Genomic DNA, 14,421 nt, shown 5'->3' with positions numbered 1-14,421 from the left:
AAATTTTTTATATTTATTATTTTAATAATTTTTATTATTTAAAAAAAATACCTAAATAAATAAATATTTAATTAAATACCAATGGATTTTAATTTTAATTTAATTTTTATTAAAAGAAAAAAAAAAATTAAATGTAAAAATTAAATAAACTCGCCCAATTTTTTTTAAATTTATTTATTTTTTATTCATATAAAGTGTTTTTTATTTTTTTTTTTATAAACAATAATAACTTCCAATAAAGCCTTTGTAAAATATATTTTCTTCCAATAGTTTATTTTTAGTATTTTTTCATGATTTCTAACACATTCAGTCTTGTCAACAACAATAAGGTTGCTCGAAATCTTATCAAGGGTCCATACTTGATCCATTTTCTGGTTTCTTCTTCATCAAAAAACGTCAGACTTATCGTCTTATCTATCACCTGTCGGTCTCCGATAGAACGTTCTTATCGTACGAGTCAACTTTTTGCCACTCAGAAACACGATTTCGAACAACTTTATACATTTGTTTGTTTTTTTTTTATAAAATAATTCTTTGTTTTTGGCTTCCACGCGTTATTAAATCAAAAATTTATCTGGTTTCTTGTTGTACGTGGTACATTTCACCAACGAACGTACGTTATTTTAAGCGTTAATGAGCAAGCAAACACTTTTATGGCCAATATATAAATGCTTTAGCATTCTGAATATCCGGTAAATATATAAATTTCTTACGATTTAGTGAAAAAAAAGCTATAAAATAATTCATTTTCTAAGAAATAAAGGAACAGTACCTTGTTACCTGGGTAAACTTTTTTTTTTGTTTTTTTTGCAATATCGTTAAATGTCTTTCTTTTCTCGATTTTTTTTTTCTTGCCAAACAAAAATTGATATGAAAACTCTTTTCACCCTTAAACTTATTTCTTGTCCGTGGGACGCATTCCCGCGCGGACTTAACTGTTCGAATTGCTGTCTACTTCGGTATTTTGTTGACACAGCGACGTAACTAACTTATCGTAGTCCCCGAGCGACGTTTCAAACTGTTCCAGTTGTTTCGTTAGGTCGTTAATGCTGCTGCACCGCTCGATCGTCTCTGTGGCGGCGGCGGCATCTGTGGCGGAATTATTGGCACCTGAACTACCATCGACGACATCCACCGTCGACGTTGGACTGTTATCGAGCTCGGCAAACTGCAAAGGCGGCGCATTGAAGCACTCCCGGTAGAATTTCGCCAAGTCACTTATTGGCGTATTTTGCGTGGCAAACGGGAAATGGAGCTCTTTGAAGAGTTTTTCGTCTTCGGCAGCGGGTAAGGTTCGCCACCGACTTGTTGTCGTTGCTGTGGATTGGTGACTTGGAGAGGTGCCTTGTTTTTGTGAGGTTTCATCACTTTCTTTGTGGTTTTGTGATGTGGTAGTACTGCTACTGGGTGATGACGCGGATGGCGCGGTCGTTGTTGAAGGTTTTCGCAGGAGCCAGCTGAATGGAGGGGTTTCCGGTAGCGAAAAATCTGCTTCTGTGTATTGTTTGGCAGAGGAAACATCAACAAAGGCTCCGCATCTCATCGGTTTGTCGATATCAATAATTTTCTTTTCACTAGAAATAGAGAGAAAGATAAAAATAAATTAATTTATTTCAATTTAAAAAATATTATATTCAATTAGGAAATGATTTACGCGCTTTTTTTTAAATTAAAAATATTTTTCAAACTTGTTTTTTAATAAAATTGATTTTTTTTTTCATTTTTTTTTATTTTCAATTGTTTAAAATTGAAAAATTAAATTTTAAAATTAAAAAAAAAATTAAAATTAAAAAAAATTAAATTTAATTTTAATAAAAATATTTTTTTATATTATAATATTTTAAATTTAAATTCTAATTAATTTTTAAAAAAATATATTTTTCTTAATATTATAATATTTTTAAATTTAATTTTTATGAAAAAATATTTTTAGAATTTAAAAAATCAGTTTTAATTTTATTTTATATGTATGTATTTAAATATTTTTAAATATAATTTTTTAAATGCAAAATTTTTTTTTTAAAACCGGAAACCTTAATTTTAAAAAGATTTTTCTTAATTTTTTTTTTAATTTCTCAGAATTAATGTTTTATTTATTAATTTATAATTTAATTGGATTTTAATTTAAATTCAAATTAATTTTCTTTATAAAATCCAAATTCTTGATTAATTTATTTTAATAAATTATTTTTAGCTAAAATTTTTAATTTCAAAAAATTAAATTTTAATGTAATTTATTTTTATTTAATTTTAATCTTTAATTTAATTTAATTTTAATTATTAAAATTTAATTATTTTTTTTTATTTAAATTAATTTTCACAATTTAAATATCTTTGAAAAAAAAATAAATTCGTTTAATTTATTAAAATTTATATTTAATAAATTTTTTTTATTTTTTTTTTCAAATCACAGACAGACAAATCTGTCACCACTCACGAAAAAAAAGTGCAATTAAAAAAACCTAACATGCTAAAAATATAATTAGACCAGTTTTCACACACTTGTGACCATTTACATTTACTTCAAGTCTCGTCAAGTGTGATTTCTTCTTCCGTATATGAGTTTTTAATGATATTTTATTACGAATCACCACTCATTTACACGACCGACTCGTAGTAAACAAATTTATTATTTCACATTTTTCGCGTTGTAAATATTTATTTTTTTATTGAGATTAGTTTCCATTCCATTTCTTCGAACCATTCGACAACTTTTACAATTTTATTTCACTTGAAAACCTTGATTTTGAGATTTTTTGATTTTATATTTTTTTTTCTTCTTGTATTTTAAAGCAGACAATAAAAAAAATGTGAACGTGGCATGGCGCGACAGTCTGCTATTTATATGCAAGAAAAAAAAATAATACATTTCACACACATGAAAAATATTTTTACGATAAATAGTTGCTAGCACGGGGCAACTAAAGCGGCCTACACGAATTTCTATTAATTTATTTTAAAAAAATTTACCTTTTTTTGCTGCCTCCGTAGTTTTGGTATCTGTGAGCCGGGCTTAGATCCTGATGCAAGTTCCAATGCGGATCGCTACTTTTCAGTATGAGCGTGGTGCTATCGCGCCCAATTGTTTGTGTTGGTGTGATAGTCATTTGATTTGTCGTCCGATATGCAACAGCCATGTTTAACGTTCCTAATGGCACTGCCAACTGACCGACTCGAACTTGCTTATACCCCTCACCTGCGAATAAAAAAAAATATTATTTAGTATTAAATTCTCTCTCTCGCTCTCTGTTATCGTAGCAAATGTACGTGACGTGGACTAAAAATAAGCTCGAGTATTTCAAAATGAACGAAAATGAATGAAAAACGACGACGACGAGTCGGCGATTCAATTATTACCACTGTAGCGAAAATAAATGCCTTGCTAAGATAACCGACATGCTAGATCGCTATATAGGCAACATTGCGCCATCGTAAGCCGATTATCAAACGTAAACAACGCTCAAACATAGTAGAAGCTTTTTTTGTGTTACTTTTGAGCAAAATAAATGAAAAACAACATTTCAAAAGCACCACGTAGTAAGTGCAGCAAAGGAACATTGTCGACCGCTTGGAATGTTTATTTATAACTTTAAACTAATAATTTTTATTTAAAATTCCATTACTTATGTAATGTTTTTGTGACTGCAACATTGTAAGGGCTTCAATATTGGTATTGCGGTATTACGTGAAGCCCTTTGTGCATTTGCCAAGGACGCGAATTGCGGATGAGGAAGGTCATTTAAGGTGCGGGCGATCGATTGTTGATCGTTTGAAGCGATTTTAATGAGTTTAAAAGGCATTTATTGCAAGGTCGTTTAATGAGTTTTTAATTTTTTGCGCAAATTTTTTTAAAGTTAATGAGTTTTTAACATGAAATCTCCCGTTTTTTTCTTACACAAATTTAAAGTTAGAAGGATTTGTTTAAAAAAATCACGTTTTATCCCAAAATCAATTTTTTCACAGTTGAAAAAGTTCATGAACATCTAATTTTAAGCCACTGTCGCGACACATTGACGTCAAGCGCGAAAAAAAACTGAAGTTCAACTTGAAATCTAAAGGTCGTAAAAAATTCATATCGTTTTGTTATATAATTCGCATCCGGTGATCATCGAAAAAAAAATTTGCACCATCATTTTTGTTTGTGTGCAAGAAAGAAATAAATAAACAAAAGAGAGGAAGATCAGAAAAAATCCGTTAAATTTACTTGTAATGGCCTAATGTGATTCTAATGTGCATTAAATGATCTTGTAATTTTTAAATATCAATTTTTTGAACTTGAATTTTTTTTAAAGTTTTAAATAAAAAAAAATACAATTAGAACTGAAAATAAAAATAAATAAAATAAAATAAAAAAATTTCAATTTTCAATTTTTTAATAAGAAAAATTAAATTAAAATAAATTTTAAAAAATTAACAATATAAAAAAATAAATAAATAAAAAAAAAATAAACTGAAAAGATATTTCGTAAAAAAAAAAATTTTTAATTTTTAAAATTTTAAAAATTTTGTAAATTTTCTTATATTTTTTTTTTTGTAAATTTTTCTTCTTATTTTTTTTTTTTAATTATTTTATTTTTTTTTTTCTTAATATAAAAAACAATTTTTTTCTTTGGAATTGCTTCTAATAATTTTTTTGTAAATTTTGATCTATTTGTTTTTAATTTCCTTCTAATTTTTTTTTATATTGCCATCAAAAAAATTAATTTTTATTGAATTTTTTATTTATTAATTTTTTTCTACTAAAAAAGTAAGTTATTGTTTTAATTTTTGTGAATTTTGATTATAAACAATTTTTTAATAATTTATTTTTGATTTTTTTAATTTAAAAAATAAAGGAAATAAATATAATTTTAAATAAATTATTAAAAATCTTTTAATTTATAATTTTATTTAAAAAAAATTATTTATTGAATTAAATTAACATTTCATCGGCTTTAATGAACAAAATTAAAAAAAAACTCTAAAAAAAATATTTTTTAATTTTAGATATTTAAATTTAAAAATTGTTCTTTGGTAAAAATCGTAAAAATCGCTATTTTTGGTAATTCTATAATTTTTCTATCTGACTCATTTTTTTAAATTTTAAAATGACGCATCGATCTTTAATTTAAAGTTCCATTCAAAACCGCCTTACACGGAAGTAACAAAATAAATTTTTACCAAAAAAAAAAAAAAAATATTCACATTAAAAAAATAATTGTGAGAAATAACAATTTAACGCCCCCCTTCCATCATCTCGTGTCTTCACAAATTTTTCAAAAGAAACTCCCACAAAAACATTTCACAAGCATCTAATTGCACTTGCACTTTACATGTCATGATGCATTGACGTCACCACACACTCTCCACACTGAAGAAGCAGAAAGATAAGTTTTTGTGTAAATATTTTGATCACGATGACAAGATCGCATCACATGCGAGAAGTGAGACAAAAAACTTCCATGACTCGTAATGCGGCAATTTATTTACAAAAATCACATTTGAATCATTGTTATTTACGATTTGTTTGAATGAATCGTCACTCGGACCAAAGTTGATATTTTTGTTTGTAAATTTTACAAATCGTGTATGGAAATTTGTGAATTTAAATGAAAATTTACGATCGAACGAGTGCAATTGAGGTTATCATCGGTTTTTATTGATTAAAATATCAACGTGCTTGAGATTCGCAATAAAAAAATTGTTATTCGTCGTAACTTTCCTTCTCTCGCATTATTAATAAATACGCACACACGACAAATGTTTACTTAGAAATGGTCATCGGACTGTGGATTAGCTGCTGATAATGTAAAAGTGCCGCGCAGATAAGAAAGAAAGAAACAAGGTGAATTATTATCAATTATTTCACAATTTTGTAAAAATAACTGTGTTCATGAAATTCTTGCGCATTAAAAGAGCTCTACTGAGGAATGCAGTCCAACTGCTATTTTATTTTATTTTTACTCACAATAATAATAACATACTCGTTATTTTTTTTACATCATTTAAATACCTGATGCATGCATGATTGGCAAAAAGGCAGCTTCATTTGAATACAAACGCGTCCATTTGAGGTTGAATAAACAGAACAGAAGTGGTTTTGCAATGCGTTTGCACAAAAGATGGATTGATCTAGCATATTCATAAAAATATATTGGCTTGGGTGTGTGAACTTTAAAAGGTTTTTGCACTTCAATATTTATTGTTTGTGGCGTTAGATCATCATCAGCGTTGAATGCACGCGATCCGTAGATTAGATTAAGTGTGAAGTAGCTCCAATGTGGGGCGATAAGATTTTAATTATCGCTTGTTTTTAATTTTATTTACTTCCAGGAGTATGAGTTGTTTTTTTCACTTAACGGTTATTTTGAGAAATAAGTTTGAAATAAAGTTGTTTTTGTTTTTATGGGACAACATTTATTTTTAGAATTCTTAGATTTTTTTTGCAAATCGATTTTAGTGGAAAAAGTTTATTAAAAGATCAGTCTTGCCGTTTTTCTTAGAAAATTTTCGAAAAATTATTAAAATTTAGATTTTTCGAGTTTTGTAATTTTTATTTTTCTGTTATTTTTAAAAATATATAAAAGCAAAATGGAGAATAAAAATTAAAAATCATTTTTGAGACAACTAAAATAAAATAAATTTTGAACACCTTAGTGTGATATTAAAAAAAAATCATTTTAAAAATTTTCACTAATTTAGGCCATAAAGTTGATAATTTAATTATAATTTTGTAAAAAAATTTTAAAATTAATTAATTAATTTTTTTGCCCCCCCCCCCTTTCAGTCCAAAATATACTGAAAATAACAAAAATACCCAAAAATTGATGAAAAAGACCCGAAAATTGACAAAAAACACCTGAAAATTGACAAAAAAGACCATTTTTTATTGATTTGCCCCCCCCCTCTTTCCGCTTGAAATGTACTAAAAGTTACAAAAAATAACAAAAAAGACAATTTTTTTAGTCACGTGACTTAAAAAAAATTTTTCATCTAAATATGAATAGAAATTTCTTGTTAATTTTGAATGATTTTATCGTGAGCAGTAAATTTTCATAATTTTTCAATCAAAAATGTCAGAAAATGTCAAAAATAGTTAAATATTTAATTAAATCAAAATCGGAGGGGGCGACAAAAAATGGATGTATTAAATTTTTTCGCCTTAAATAAAAAATTAAAAAAAAAATGTTGAAATTGAAAAAAAAAATAAAGAGAAAGCAAAAAAAAAATGAGGTTTAAAAAAAAATAAATTAAAAATATTTAATATTTAATATAATAAATTTTTTTTTTCAATAATATTAAATTTTTTAAGCTGAAAATATTTTTTAAAAGAATATGTGGAAAATATTTATTTTTTAATTTTATTTTAATTTATTTTTTTTTAATATTTCAAAACCAGTTTTGCTTCAGGTTAAAAAATTAAATTGAAAATTTGAATAGATCGATAAAAAAAACAATTTCCATCCTTTATAGGTCTAAAATTTTACTAATTCTTCAATATTTCGAAATTTGAAAAACTTTTTAAAACTTTAAAATTCTAAAAAAAATTAAACCCCAAAAATTTCAACCAATGACTCAACAAATATTTTTCAAAAAAAAAAAAAAAAAATCCACGAGCCAAAAAAAATATCTTCTTATCAGTAATGATCTCATCCTTATAGAGAAAAAAAAAATAAATTCCTGGCTCCGATCTACGTTCAATTGTTTTGATATTGTTTCATTTTATTAATTGTTCTCCACACCGTACCGTTATCTTCTGAAGTTACGTTCTCGTCATGCCTACATTATAGCTACCTATGTGCATATTTGTACAATAATTGTTCTAGTGATATAAAGCCTGATAAAGTTGTCACATAATACTACTCTGTCGTATCGCGCCGGCTTTTCTTCGTAATCATAGTTATATAAAACAATTTACGTTTTAAGAAAAAAAAAATCCATTAAATTGCGCCTCAAATTATGTCTCGAACAGGTGCAGGCAAACTCGAAAAAATGAAGGAAAAGGGATTTTTTTCAGTTTTTGACCCTTTCCGCTTATAAAATTTACTTTTTGAGTGTCGCTTTGCATTATTCATTCGTGGAGTATTTTTTTAATTAAATATTAAAATTACACAAAGTTCGACAATCGACAATGGAAATGAAGAAATTTACACGAAACTAATAAATAATTGATTTTTCGTCGGAATTGGGTTACGGCGCGTTGACGTTAATCGATAGAAAGTCTTCGTGGTCGTCATTATCGTTAATTTTTTGACCTCTTTACTGCCACTCACCTAAATTGTGTTCTTGCGGTTGTCCACAGTAGATGCGATAGTAGATGTGGTACGAATCCGGACTTTGTCTACGTGATAATTTGTATGCGGGCGTAACTCGTGTAACGGCAAGCAGGGATTTCAGCAGAATTCCCATGCGATTGTAAATGGCGTATGTGGCTTTTAGCGTTGGATCGACTTGGTCTACGTGAATGCTCAGCGACCAGACCTCCAATATCATCTTATCACCCTCAACCGTTTGAAGGGAAATTTCCACGCAAAGTGGCAGACGTTTAATTATCGATTCACCTGCTTTGCTGCTGAGGTTCAGTGCTTTCCTTGTTTCACTTAGCACGTCCTGATGGTCACAAATTGCGATATTGAACTGCAAAAATGACACAAATTTAGTGGGAAAAAAGAGAAAAAATTTTCTCGGCCACGTTGTCGCACGTCGTCGTTCAATTTTATCTGTCAGACACAACAAAATGACTGCGTGAAAGGACGAACTGCGCAAAATCCTGCTTAGATTTTTTGTCTGTGTGAGTGTCGGCGGCGTGTAGATTCGTATGGAACGAAATAATTGTGCAAGGTTATGGTAAGACGGACCACGTGAGAGAAGCGACACAAATACATAATGTGCGTCGAAAGGAGTAAATAAGGTGAGTATTTTTTTATGTGTGGCAAAATGGAACAGTAACCTTGTTATTGAAAAACGATACGAGAATCCGTCTAACTAATTTTCTTTTTTTTTTGCAATTGCAGCGAGCATTTATGGATATGGTTAACTCAATATGGTGAGACCTATTTTTATATTCTAAGATAAAATTTTAATTTTTTTGTACAAATTAAAAAAAAATTAATGATTTTTTAATTTTTTCTAAAAATGAATTAGAGATAATAGCAAATTAAGTATCGTAATCAAAATATTTTTTAAAAAATAAAAAAAAATTGATAAAAATAAATTTTTGAGGAAACGTTAAAAAAGTGGTTTGAAATTTAATTTAAAACCAATTAAAATTAATTTAATTTTAGATTAATAATTTTTACAAAAATTTAATAAAATAATATTTTTTGTGGCTCATTCATATTTTCAAAAATTAAAAAAAAAATAACAAATAATTTTTCGATAATTTGACAAGAATTTTTTCTAAAAAATTTTTTTTATATGCTTAAGACATTTTTTTTTAAATTCTTAAAAATTTTAGTTGTTTAAAAATTTGAAAAAAAATATTAGGAGAAAATCAAATTAATTAAATTCAAAATCAATTATTTAAATAAGTTTATTAAAAATAAAATTATTAAAATTTAATTTTTCAAGTTTTAAAAATTTTAATTTATTTTTATACAAAATTCATTGAATTTTTTTCAAAAATAAAAATAAAATTCGAATAATTTTTCTAAATAATTCTAATTAAAACTATTTATATTAAGAAATGTTCAAAAACATTTTTTTCAAAATAAATATTTTTTGTTCAAATTTTTCAATTTAAATTTCTTAAATTTATTTTTAATTTTATTAATCTCCTTGAGATCAACAATAAAAAATTTTTAAATTAAAATTAAGAAAAAAATACAGGTCATTCAGACTAAAAATTGCAAATTAAACAAAAAAATATTTTTAATTATTTTTTAAATATTAGAAAGATTATTCAATCTAAAAAAATTCTGAAATTAATTTTTAATCCTCATAGCTTTAAAAATAATCATTTTGGCTCGTGACAGAGCTTATCTTTATCTAATCTTTCCTGCTAATTGATCTTTTTTCCAGCAAATCATTTATTTATAAAACAAATGAGAATACGATCAATTCCTTGAAACTTATCGCTCAAATATTTATCACAAATTGAGTCATTTAGTCGTAATTTCTTCATAAATATCAAGGTTCAAGTGAATCGCAAAGCTTTTGCATATTTAAAGAGCTTAAGACAAGTCGTCACACGAATGCGTTTGTTTGCACTTCAATTAGTTTGTTCATGAAATGTAATAAATTTATCTAAGGCTTTGCTAACAAAGTTGCGCGTTGCTTTCAAATGTCCATCAAGGAAATGTAAGAGAGAGAGACGCGAGTTGAGCGGAAAACGAGCGGAGCACAGCCATGAAAACAAACATAAATAAACATATTTTATTTCTCGTCGTCGTCGTCTTTCGCCTGTTTGTTGTGAACGAACTCGAACTTTTTTATTGAAAGAACCTTGAAGCATTCGAGAATTGCTGTACACAAAATATACACAATAGAAACAGAAACAACAAACATAATGACTCGAATGGAGTAAACAATCAGAATCGGCAGCAACAGCACCAAATTTGTCCACGTAGACACAAATTTTTTTGATAAAGTTATTAACACTTGACACAACATCGACTTTTATTGGTGTCTGTGACGAGAATTTACTCGAGAAATTGCTTTCTAAGCACAATGAGCACATGAAATATTTGAACCAGATGTTTGAACACCAACCTTTTATGGTCTTTTTGTCTCGTTTTTGTCTTTTTTAATGCTTTTTTGCAGCAAATTTATATTTTTCTTTGTACACTTGTTCACTTTTGTCACAATTTTTGCTCAATTTTTCCAATTAAGTCAAGCTTCCTTCGTGTGATTCACTAAAAAACGGCGGGAATCTAACAAAAATACTGTCGAACGCTCCAGAGAATGAATTCAAACTGACGAACAAACAGAAAAATGTTACATCTGCTCTATTTGGATGCACATGGTGTGTAGCAGTAATATGTAGGTTCATTGTAAGTCACCGAGAAAGAATGTGTAGGCATGTAAGAGTAGGTAGGTAGGGTACACAACGTTCGACGATGCATTTTACAAACATGTTGACGCCATCATTATTTCCTCTGTGAGTTTCATTCATTCATTCATTGCTTTGTAAATAACGTCATTCACGCACTGGAGATGAGTGACCAAGTTTCTGGAATTGAAATTTGATATCTAAAAGAAGAAAAAAATGTTTAAAGTTGTCATTCGGAGAAGAGCCATCGATAGTACCGCATTTTGTTAGCTAAGTGGTAAAATTCTAACCACGTGACTTGAAAATATTTCAAACCACGTGACCTGACAAACTTCCAGAGTGGAGAAAATTTCAAACCACGTGACCTAAGCAATTTCCAAATTATTTCACTGAAGAAATCTTTTAAACCACGTGACCTAAATGTTTTCAAACCAAGAAATATTCAAACCACGTGACCTAAAAAATTTTACAAACCACGTGACTTGAGAGATTTTTCAAACCACGTGACCTGAAAATTTTTTCAAACCACGTGACTTGTGAAATTTTCAAAGCAAGTTACAAATTGATCTAAAACAAATTTCAAACCACGTGACCTGACGACAATACCACATTTTTTCTTCGAAATGCGGTAAAAATATCGCATAAAAGAAGGATTACGTGAGGGAAAGAAAGAAAAGTTGAGTAACAAAAATTAAGTAGCGTGATTTTTGGATTGACACAAATTTTTCCTCGTAACTCATTATTCACGTACGCATGATTCTCAATGTTGCAATGCGATGGGTGTGAGAAGTAAACAAACAAACTTTTAGACGAGTAGATTGTCACGTAGACACATTGTGCTGCCACTGTGATGATCCAACTGCTTCATGTAAAAATATTTTTTTTTATTTACTAATAGACCATGAGACAGAATTCTGTTACACAAGGTTTGTTTACCGATTCTGATAATAATGAATCTTCCTACTTATAGCAAAAGATCAACAAAGGAGAAACGTGTGAGTTCATCCAATTGGATAATTGTCCTTCCCACGTGTTTTTAACAAAAAACGTGAAAGGTGAAGGGAAAGTGAGTTACTTTTTGTCCTGAAATGAATTTCTCCTTTGTTGGTTTCAAGGTTAAAAAGAGTCAAGGGGAGTGTCAAGGATAAAAATTTAGGGTTTGAATGCAATTTTTGGTTAATTTATGTTTTTTTCATATATTTTAATAAAATAGGATATTTTTATGAGAGATTTTAATGTTTAAAAGTAGAACTTTTAATAGAATTTTTCAAAAATTTTGTTTTTTTTATGCTTAAATTATGAGTTAAATATTTTAAGGAAATATTGATTCTTGGATTTTATTAATTATTTTTGACTTTTTCACAAAATTAAAGCATTTTCGATATTAAATTTCAATTCTTTTTTTAACAGGAATAATGAAATAAAATTAAATAAATAAAGAATTAAATAAAATTTTTACAAATTTTGTCATTGCAACATAAAAATATTTGCAGCTACTAGACAAATAATTCACAAATAATTCATTCCAACAATTTTCTAAAAAATTCATATTCTAAAAAAATTAAAAAGATTATTTTTTTTATTTTACACAAGAAAGTTTTACTATTTTTTTTTTTTTAATTTAAATCCTATCTATTTTAATCCGATATCCAATTTTATGACGGAAAATCAAGTTTGGCCAAAAAAAAAATAAAAAATATTGATTTTTACCCAATTTTTACTATATTTTTAAAGAAAAAATATTCAAGGAGGAATTTATGTTAAGAAAATACTTCTACTAAAAAAATTTTTTCAAATTAAAAAAATATTTATTAAAAATAACCAGATTAAGAAAAAAAATTAAATAATAATTTTTTGAAATTTTTCCAAAACATTTATATTGAACAAAAAAATAATTATTTTAAATTTCTGAGGTCATTTACAGAGAATTACATTTTTTTTATCTTAAATGTTAATCGTTAAACATAAAAAATTATTATTATTTATTTTTTTTTAATTTCAAAAAATTATTTTTTTAATTTTTTTTCTTAATCTTGTTATTTTTGGTTGTTTTTTAATATATTTTTTTTTTATTTGAAAAAATATTTTTTTAGTAGAATTATTTTTTACATAAATTCCTCCTTGAATTTTTTTTCTGAAAAATATATCAAGTTTCATTTGAAGTGACCTTATTTTCAATTTCTCAAAAAAATAAAAAAAAAATAATAAGAACTGAGTAAAATAATTATTTTGCAAAAGAAATGAAACCTTGACATATAAAATTGGCAAGAAAATTTTATTTTTTTCTTTTACAAATTTTTGCGTCTTTTCATGCGTGTAAAAGTTAACAATCTGACAAAAATATGTACTTGACGTCGGATAAAAATTGGCCTTATAATAAATTCTTCTTTACGTGAAGATCTTGATTTTCAATTTTTTGGGTGAAATTAAAAAAAATTAACTTTTCAGCTTCAAAATAGCCTGTTCGTCCTATAAAAAATCGGTTTGTCAAAAAAAAATTATGCAAAAAATTACTAAAAAATTAACAAAAACTCTTCCAAAGTTAATCGCCCATATTTTCTCATAATAATCCATTCAAATCCAGTCCCTCAAATTAAAATCAATTAGGAAGTCACATGCGCTTTTTTCGTCATGCTGGTCCCCAATTATGCAAGACCTTTTGTGACATGATTTTTGATTGAATCCGGCAATGCGGGCACAAAAAACCAACCAACAATTCACTCTCGTACACAAAAGTTGAATCAACCCATTAAAAAAAACGCAAGAAAAAAACATCCACGGTCATCTAAAAATACAACTCGGAATCCCGTTGCATGCGAATCGTATTAAAATATCGTGTCACTGTAAATCAACCAGTTTCGAAAAATATTTACACACAAGCCAAATCAACAAAAACAAATTTAAAGTGGTATTTACTAGAAAACCGAATGGGAAGTTGATGGTGATGATGCGATGTGTTTTGTTCTCAAGGTCGATCGATGCACGAAACGTGATCCGAGACTTCTTCGCGCAAAATTGCATCTACACGAGTCAATAAGTGTTTTATGTAATGCGATAGGAATCACACGACACGCCTTGGACTCTGGCCGGATGATTTAATCTTCGAAATTCACGATGATTCAACGACGACAAAGCGACAAGATGTTTTTTTCGGGCTGACTTACCCAGTCATTTCCCGACGAATTGTGTTCAGTCCTGATTTTGGATCCCAATCGTGATTGAACAATGACTTGCGTCGCCTTGATGATCAAAAATTTGATAAATTTGTCAATGTCCTTGAGTTCTGAGGCATTTAGTTTGTTTGACATTTTCCGCTGCCACTTTTTCCTGAAGCCACGTCGTCTTGCATTTGGCTTTTCCAAGAGTTTTTCACGATTTTACACCCGAATTTCAGTGAATTTTCATTTTTTTCACGCGAAAAACACACTGGGACCACGTCCTAAGTGACAATT

The 14,421-nt window shown here is 27.7% G+C and overlaps 1 protein-coding gene across 2 annotated transcripts; it reads right to left on the bottom strand.

Annotated features, from left to right (window-relative positions):
• Nucleotides 1-158: 158 nt before the first annotated feature.
• On the bottom strand, nucleotides 159-14,374 carry LOC134829414 (autophagy-related protein 13 homolog). 2 transcript variants are annotated; one of them, XM_063842471.1, is made up of 4 exons: nucleotides 14,134-14,374; nucleotides 8,253-8,616; nucleotides 2,971-3,196; nucleotides 159-1,574 (listed from the first exon to the last, which is right to left on the bottom strand). In XM_063842471.1, the coding sequence occupies exons 1-4, from the start codon at nucleotides 14,275-14,277 to the stop codon at nucleotides 932-934; spliced, it is 1,377 nt and encodes a 458-aa protein (XP_063698541.1). In that variant the 5' UTR covers nucleotides 14,278-14,374; the 3' UTR covers nucleotides 159-931. The 2 variants fall into 2 exon arrangements, with proteins under 2 accessions (XP_063698541.1, XP_063698542.1); XM_063842472.1 differs by having other exon boundaries at nucleotides 8,541-8,616.
• Nucleotides 14,375-14,421: the final 47 nt, after the last annotated feature.

Source organism: Culicoides brevitarsis, chromosome 2, assembly GCF_036172545.1.
Source record: "Culicoides brevitarsis isolate CSIRO-B50_1 chromosome 2, AGI_CSIRO_Cbre_v1, whole genome shotgun sequence".
In the NCBI taxonomy this organism is placed as follows: domain Eukaryota; kingdom Metazoa; phylum Arthropoda; class Insecta; order Diptera; family Ceratopogonidae; genus Culicoides; species Culicoides brevitarsis.
Note: the sequence above shows the minus strand (reverse complement) of the source record. Positions and strands in the feature narration are given on the sequence as shown.